At 40.2% G+C, this 9,022-nt stretch overlaps 1 protein-coding gene across 1 annotated transcript; it reads left to right on the top strand.

The window, feature by feature from the left end:
• Positions 1-1,809: 1,809 nt before the first annotated feature.
• On the top strand, positions 1,810-9,022 carry cpo (carboxypeptidase O; the record flags this gene model as incomplete). The annotated part of the gene is given in 9 exon segments (XM_036215625.1): positions 1,810-1,942; positions 3,998-4,037; positions 4,112-4,213; positions 4,288-4,392; positions 4,469-4,585; positions 4,863-4,953; positions 5,047-5,249; positions 8,803-8,887; positions 8,960-9,022. Coding segments are annotated over 9 exon segments (874 nt in total), but the record flags the coding sequence as incomplete, so codon positions are not given.

Here is a 9,022-nt window from a genome sequence, read left to right as displayed (position 1 = left end):
TAATCAAATTGTATGTCATATTGTTTTGTTGGGCTTTGGCCAAGGATTCATTGATTACATTTCCACAAGAATAGGGTAAAAATGTTATGAGGCAATAGATTGAAATCTCAAGGAGGAGTTTAACTTTGTATGATTTTTTTTTTATATTTATTCCAAATGGTGGCTGTTTCATGATATGAAACGTCAACAAAACTTTGGTTGTGGTTGTAGATTTAACCAGATTTTGTGACGATGGGGTGAATACGACTTTTTGCTCCCATTTTGTACAAACAGGTGAAAATCTCCTAATTTTACACTTTGCTACAAAATGGCCACCAAGTTTGTGACCATCCCATAATACATATAAACCCTCCTTTGGATATCCCCAATAGTTTTTTTTTGTTTGTTGATTTTGAAATATTGTTTGGGCCCCATTAGAGATTCATTTTTTAATGGCTTTCCCCACAATGATGTAATTTTTTTGGGGGGCGGAGTTAGGCTACTATCCCCAATATTCCTTTTCATTACGTACTCGGTGTGTTTTCATTAGTTTTTGAACATGTAGCGGGGGCGAAGATTTTGTTAAAACACGATGGGTCATAAGAACGTTGGGGGAGGGGCATGTTTTTTTTTACATTTGTCAACCAATTACAGTCTGTTTGGGTGTTTTGGTCAGTCCTTATTTGGAGGGAGCTGCCGCAAAAAGATCTGCCAATGAATTTCTGACAAGGCTGTGGCGGGAAGTCACGCTGGGTTGAAATCAGCAGGCGACAAAACGGGCTCGGTGTGAATAGTTCTTCCTCGTCTACCTCGCCGTTTGAATCAAACTGAGTTACGGGGATTTTACAATGGCAGGAAAACGTGGAGAGCTGGTTCCGTTTGATGTCATCGGTTTGTAATGAGCTGGAGGTGGCGGCCGGTCTTTGAGTGGGTGGACTGTTGTCCTCCTCACACCACTATGACTCACACACAGTGGGCTTCACACCAGCGTTCTTCTGACCTCTACTGACCAGATTCCAGCATTAAAACCACCTTTTTCTGCAGACATAAAAGAATTTAAAAACTGGCGGCCAGTGACCAGAATTCAAACCAAAAGTGTAAGAAATACACAAATATTTTAAGAATAAAAGCAAACATTTGATTAATTTCTACCACTTGAGCTGGACTTTACAGCTTTTTTTAGTACATTGAACACCCTGGTTTGAAAGTCCCTGATATGATAAACCTCACAAGGCAACAAACCAGTAAAATAATGCTAATTTTGCTCGTTTTCTCACTGTGTTGCAAGTCAAAACGTGACGTTTTTATGACCGAACAACGTGCTCGTTTTTTTTATCTCCAGTTTTATGAGCCTTTTTTTCCCCTCTCATAATCTCAAAGGATTTTAATCTACAAAGATTAAGGAGTTCACCCTTCACAGCCAGCTCAATCTTCCAGATAAAAGATTGATTTTCAGATCTTTGTGCATCTCTGGAGGTCTGCTTTTTCAATTTAAAGAAATTGACATAATTAGATATGAATTGAAAAGCCGGAGCGGATTTTGAATGAATGAAATTACGTTCCTAGACGACAATGAATTGTTGAACTCAATTTCCCATATATTCCTGATAAGTATTCCAACTATAGAAGGAAATAAATAAACACAGAAAACCACCAGGGGGCGTGGCTTACATGTATACTTTTATGGCTATGCTAAGATTGAGCTAAAAAGAAGCTACAGGTGTGATCAGTGATAATGCAAAAACTCGTCATCATCAAATAAAAGATTAACCAGCAAACACGTGTGTTGTTAATGTGAAGGAAAGGTCTGTGTTTATCTGCTGCGTGTACACTCCAAGGCTTCGCCGAGGCCAGAGAAGCTCACAAAGAAAGATTTTATTTTGTATTTCTCGAAAATGTTGACCTCTTTGGGACTACATTTTGTGGCGCTGTTCTCCTTACTAGTTCAAGGAACTGTCAAAGGGTGAGTTCGTTTGAAAAACTCAGTTGTTGTATTATTAAAGAATACACTAAAGGATCACAAGACTTTCCAACTATTACAAAACAAGTTTATTTTTGTGTCATTTTATTGATAAAAAAAATCCCAGATCTATTTTTTTAAAGGCAATCTAATCTTATTTTTATGTTTTTTACATAACAAATACCTTTGATGTCATTTAAAAAGCTAAAATATGTTGTCAACTAGTTTGTTGTGTAAACAAGATTTAGGTTCTGTTTTCATTTAAACGTTTTTTGTGTTATTTATTATTTAACCCTTTAACAACCGAGTCGTCACAGACAACAGGAAACAACAGATACACTTCGAATCACCGTAAATCTTCAACCCTTTACGCAATTAGGACCAACAAACTTTTTATTGGAGGAAAGCGGTTGAGGACGTTTGTTTTACATAAATTTTGTTCTTTTTCTTTTTTTATACTACTATATATTACTGAATATCTGTCCAGAGCAGCTTTCTTCTGCGTCCGAACCAGTTGGTTTAAGAGTTACAGTAGTTCAAAGACTGTCAAGATGGAAGCTATAGGGTTAAACTGATGCTACTAAACCCCTCCCCTTTGCTGTTATTGCAGACAGTTCTGTTAAAAACCCGTCTAGATTTGACGGGTTTTTCAGCAGACTCCTGGCCAGAAAAAAAATTCATATTCATTTGAGATGCAGCTTTGTAATACATACACCATCATACAGTCACAAACCTCTCCTCTAGTTCAACAGACTAAAAACCTTTGGTCAGTGGAAAATAAAGTGCATCCACTGCTGTCTGGGTTAATTATACTTTACCAAAGAGGAAATTACTCTAAGGCTGTGTCCAAATTTCCACCCTAATCCCTAACTACTAAGAAACTATATAGTGCAGGACTGTCTTTTTTTTTTTAGGCGGCAATTATGACATCACCGATTTCCCGAAGTGAAAATCTAATCAATACACGCTTTATATGTTGTCAGTTTATGACTCCAGTTTGTTTTGGTGATGAAAACATTGATGATTTAGTAAAAAAAATACATTTAAACACATTTTTTCGCAAAAACTGTTTAAGTGCAATGAAGTCTGGTCTATATTCACCAATGTATTGAGCATTGATACACACTGGTTTTGCGCAAAGACTTCTGGGAAATTTCTATGGCTCTCAAATTTGTAATTGTACATTTCGACAGGACTACAACATGGTGAACACACTATATAGTGGACTATATAGTGTGTAGTGAAGGGAATCGGACACCAAATACACACTTGAAGTAACTGAGCAGACGCGTTTATGAATTTCGCCAGGTGACTATGGAGTGAAAAAAAAGTTTTACGTCTTCAATAACAGCCATCAAATCAAGTCCAGTTTTTTATGTACTACCTGGACGAATGAGTAGAAACAAAGACTTGTTAAAGTTTGTACACCCCTCTGGGGTTTCTTCGCACAACACAATCAGGAACTTCCTAACACTCCAGCTTCAGAATGTCCTTCAGAAATGTGTGAAATCAAACGCATAACAAAAAAACGGAAGACGTAGGAAAAAGTGAGAAATGTCTAATAGAGCAAACATGGAGTGTTGAGAAAGTATACACACTTATAACTATCCAATTATCAGAGGATTAGAGGGACTAGCTATTTTTCTACAATTTTTTTAACACTTGTAAAACTCGCGAATTGAACTGAGTGATTTTTCCAGACAATTTGGTCAATTTTTGGTTAATTTCTTTTTTTTTTTTTTTAAAGAAAAAACAAACAAACCGGACAGTAGTGTAGCATTTATTACCATTTTGAGCATTATTGAACCAAGTCCACATTAATAGCTTGGTAGTAAAATGTCGCGGTGGTTGTTGGTCCAAATCCATAGTTGGGTGACACCAAAAACTCCAAAAGTTGGGGCCTCAATGTCTCTCTGCTTGACACTCAGCTTTAAGGGGTTAAATTGTTGGGTTAAACCACATAGCGGTAACCAGAACAAATTTTGCTGATGGGACTTAAACTTTACACAATGTACTTCTTATCTATAGTTACATGTCTTGTATTTTTTTCCACAACAGAGCGGAATATGACTACTATAAATACCATCCCATGGAGGAGGTGAGTTCCTAATATTCATGAGGGAAGAAAAATCAATAGAGAAAAACAGTTTTTAATATGTAACACGTTTATAGATCAGCAGCTGGATGGCACAGATGGTGAAGGATCACCCCGATGTGGTGACCATCGTGGACTACGGACAGACGTATGAAAAGAGGACTATAAGTTTGCTGAAGGTGATGCAAACGTGTTCGAAAAATGTCCAAAAAAGGGTTTGTTTGAAGTGATATTCAAAAAAGTGGTTCCCCAGATTGGTATAGAAAGTGAGAAGAGAAAAAAGGCCATCTGGATGGACTGCGGCATTCACGCCAGGGAGTGGATTGCCCCGGCCTTCTGTCAGTACTTCGTCAAACAGGTAAAGGACCCGAAAGCCTTAAAGAGAGGAGAATAAACGGTTCACTCTGATGCTTTGGTTGGTATTTTCAAATTAGATCCTTCAAAGCTACAAAACCGACGCAAAGATTGAAACGATGATGAGGGACATGGACTTTTACGTCACGCCGGTGCTCAACATCGACGGCTACCTGTATAGCTGGAAGGACAACACGGTGAGTTTGCCGCTCATCCAGTCGCTTTTTCAGTCTGTGAATGAAGCTCAGCTGAACAGGATAATTGGCTATTACGGAAGCATCGCTCCAGTTATAATCGGTAACATTCCGATCATTGGAGGAAAAGCATTACTGGTCATCTGTAAACGGATAAAGGCAGCAATAACGCACACAACCGGTACAGCGGAGGACATTTAGCGTCTTCAAAAATGTCAAGTGCTCATTTAGTGCTCCACTAAATTGAGTCATGACTGACTGAACCTCCTGGTCTATCAAGACTCGGCTGTGGAGGAAGAACAGGTCACCGGGACCTTCGGGCGACTGTTACGGCACTGACCTCAACCGCAACTTTGATGCCAACTGGGGCAGTGAGTTCTGCTGCACTTTTTTCCTCCCATATGTCCACTTCTACAGGAAACGTCTAGACCTGATGGCTTGTTTGGCTCTTTTTTTCTTTCCAGCCATAGGAGTATCATTCAACTGCTCTTCGAACACCTACTGCGGGACCCAGCCTGTCTCTGAGCCGGAGGCGCAGGCCGTAACCTACTTTGTAGGAAGTCGAAAGGACGACATCCTGTGTTTCCTCACCATCCACTCCTATGGACAACTGCTGCTGGTTCCCTATGGACACCCTAACTTCACCGCCCCCAACTACGATGAGCTGGTAAACATGATGTCACTTCCCGTAGAGTCTGAAAATCCAGTGACTCAGGTAGTTGGGCACGTCGGCCATTGATCAAAGGGTTGGGGGTGTGATCCCCGCTCCCCCCAGTCAACTGTTGTAGTATCCTTGGGCAAGATGCTTCACCCTCTCTGCCTCCAGTGTGGTTCTATTTGTGTATGAGTGAGAATGAATGTCCCGGTGATGGTCAGAGGGGTGATAGGTGTGTACTGGCAGATGTGGCTACATCAGTAGCTTACCATCACCTAGTATGAATGAGGTGTGACGCACTGTGAGCACTTAAGCACAGTAAATTCCAATCCACAGAATAAAATTTAATTTGATTTGGTTTGGTTTGGGTTGGGTTGTGTTGGATTTGAATTGGATTGGATTTGAATGAGTTCAAGGAGTTGGAAAAGATCGCCAAACAGGTTCAACAAAACATGCCGAAGTGCTCCCAAATGGTTTAACTAAATTTATCCATCTCCTAAACTTGTTTTATTCCTGTCTGGGGTCATGGGGTCACTGAAGCCTACCCATCTACTAAACCTTAAAGGTGGGGTATACCCTAGACAAGTCTCCCCAGTCCAGCTTAGCCAAATCCAAGAAGAAATACTCTGTGCTGTTTGGAATTAAGACCAACTTTTACTAAAGTTCAACCAGTACTGTCACTTCTGAGGTTTCAGGTTTGCAACTAGACATCAGTCTTTAAAAAGTTTTGTTTTTTTTGGACTGGTTTCATGGACATGTTTAGCTTTCTTTGACTGGTTGTCAACAGAGGTCTTACTTTTGTAGTCTTAAGATGGATCCGGAGTTTTCCTTTTAGAAATAACAACCATTTATCACGCACCTGAAATCTTTGAATAAGCCAGTTGAATTATTTTGACTTTTGGAATTGAAAAACCCTAAGAAAGGATCTTGGAGGACTTGGCCCAATTAATTGTAGTATAAATGGTTTCATTCCAGGGTCAAAGGGTGGCTGGAACCAACCCCAGCTGCTGTTGGACGAGGGTACACCTCTTCAATCCAAAAAAATGCTTCAGAGCTCTTTTTTTTTTAGTCTAAATTATCCTTCAGATCGTGAGAGCATGAACTTGTGACCTGTCCAGGGTGTGCCCCAACTTTGCCCTAAAGTAGCTGGGGTTGGTTCCAGCATCCTTCTATGACCGTGGATGGATGTCTGGCCCTGGAGCTCTATCACTCTGATTTTTTTAGAAGGTATTCTATCTTCTAATTACCAGATCAGGTGATTCCTGAATTTCCCTGAGGACTTCCAAAGGGATTAATAAAGTATATTCTATTCTATTCTATTCTATTAAAGGTTCCAATCAACAGAACCCATCTGAACCAGGTGGGTGATAGATCTTAAGGATTGGCAAAGAACTGTCATAGATTCTAAAAGAGACGTGGACGATCGCCATGAGCTGATGGCCCTTTAGCATTTAGCAAAGTATCCAAGCTCTAGAAAAGTTTCATACAACCAAGAGTGAACTTAGTATCCACATTTGACATAATTTGGTGGTTAGTCCTCCTAATTGTACCTTGGAGTTTCTGGCATTGAGGTTTTTGGTCCATTTTTTTGTCTTCGATTTGATTAAACTTCAAATTCAAGCCCAGAATATCTGAGTTTTGGGGAAGACACTCTACCAGCAGGCCAATCAATAGTAATGGTAGGGTGTTCTGACAACTGAAAGTCACTTTATTTTCACTGAACTGAACTTAAGGATCAGGAGATCTTCAGAGATGATGTATTAGTTCAGTGCTTAGGGTTTTTTTTGGAGGCACACTGACTGAAACTGAGCCGCGGCGTCTCCTCGCCGTGTGATTACACTCCCCCTCCAAGGTGCTGCTGAGCACCCATCAAAGATGTCGTCACACAAACACATTCCCGCCCGTGAGAACTTCTGTTCTCATCTGGCCACTAAAAGCCATGAACATTTGTGAAGCTCCAGAGGGATGTGTTTGATGATTTTTCAAATTCAAATTTTATTTAAACAACAGTACAGTAGCAACGCAAAGTGCTTTAGAGGTTTGAAACACTTGAAAAATTAAATTATAAAACACACAGAATTCCCCCTTGCACCCAACAAACTGAGACATGAAATGACGCATGGGTTAAACTCAGAGTAAACAGAAATAGAAACCAACAGAGTTTGGTTATCTGCAGATGTAAGGTTTCCCTCACAGAGATCGCAAGTCATGGTTCTTATTTCAGTACATATCTGATGCTGTGTTCACACCACTCTCAGCAATGCGCGTTCAAGCGGACACTTCCAATGAAACTCTGTAAACACACATTTTGGGAGTTTGCCTTCAAAACTCGTGTTCACACTACAGCTACGCAAGTTTTTACCACTGTTTTTGGACTCTACGTACAAAACACATGAACATTAAACACACGTTCAAGCAGACACTTCCAGTAATAAGTCTTATTAAATGTGCATTTTGCAATTCTACGTTACAAACTCGCGTTCACACGTAGCTACGCAAGTTTTTACGACCATTTTTGGGCTGTATGTGCAAAATCCATGGCCATTGAACGCACATTGCGCACGTTCAAAGGGTGCCTTCCAGTAATAAGTCTTTTTAAATGTGCATTTCGGAATTCTGCGTAACAAAATCTCACGTTCTCATGTAGATACTAAGTTTTTACAATTGTTTTGGGCTCTACGAAATGTGTGGTCATTTTACATGATCTAGGAACCAATTCCAATGAAGTCTTTGTAAACGTGCATTTTAGATTTCTATGTTCCAAACTCTTGCATTCACATGTAGCTACTCAAGTTTCCGTGATTGTTTTTGGGCTCTACCTACAAAACGCCTGGCCATTAAACACACTTTCAATAAAATGTAAATGCGTATATTGGTATTTGTGTTCACATGAAGCCACACAAGTTTTTATGATTGTAGTCATTAAACGCACTTTTAAGTGGACACTTAGAATAATAAGTCTACGTAAATGTATATATTTGTATTTGCGTTCACATGAAGCAAATGTTCATGATTGTATACGTACAAAACGCATGTTCTAGCAGCCACTTCAAATGAGGAGTCCTATGTAATCGGTCATTTTGGAAACTCTCGCATTCAGATTCCACGCCCTACACAAGTTTTTACGTCCGTTTTCGGGCTCTATGTACAATACGTTTGGCCATTAAACGCAGACTGCCAGTTAGACCAGATTGACCTTTAACCAATCAGGGACTCAGATTTGGTAATGATCTATTGATTCGGTTTATCGGGTGAACCCAAACACGAAGACAAGCCTGACGACATCGGAAATCAAGGCCCCTGTACTGACATACATATTCGCCATTCCAAGGATGCTAGCTAGCTATGAATCAAACTGTTTCCATTTCGTGCCCAAATTGAGAGATTTGCACTGTGTCGATGTTCCGCATAAAGTCTCTTCCAACTGTAGATGGCGGACGTGCGTTAGTAAGCAATAGAAAAAAAAGGAAGAAGTAGCCCCTTCCTGCTTGTCCAGTGTGAAGACGTCATTTAGCATATTTTTTAATAAACGTAGCTTGACGAGCGCTGCTGTGTGGTTCCCTAGATGGAGGTGGGTCAGGCTGCAGCTACAGCCATCTGGAACGTGCACAAGAAAAACTACACCGTTGGATCTTCGCCCGACGTTTTATGTAAGTACTTCGAAACCTCTCAATTCTGTTTTGACCCGCTCACCACGGATGATGGAAAAACCTGGTTTGCAGACCCCAACTCAGGCTCTTCCAGAGACTGGGCTCGGATGCAGGGGATCCCCTACACCTACACCT

Source organism: Oryzias melastigma, linkage group LG2 (assembly GCF_002922805.2).
Source record: "Oryzias melastigma strain HK-1 linkage group LG2, ASM292280v2, whole genome shotgun sequence".
In the NCBI taxonomy this organism is placed as follows: domain Eukaryota; kingdom Metazoa; phylum Chordata; class Actinopteri; order Beloniformes; family Adrianichthyidae; genus Oryzias; species Oryzias melastigma.
Note: the sequence above shows the minus strand (reverse complement) of the source record. Positions and strands in the feature narration are given on the sequence as shown.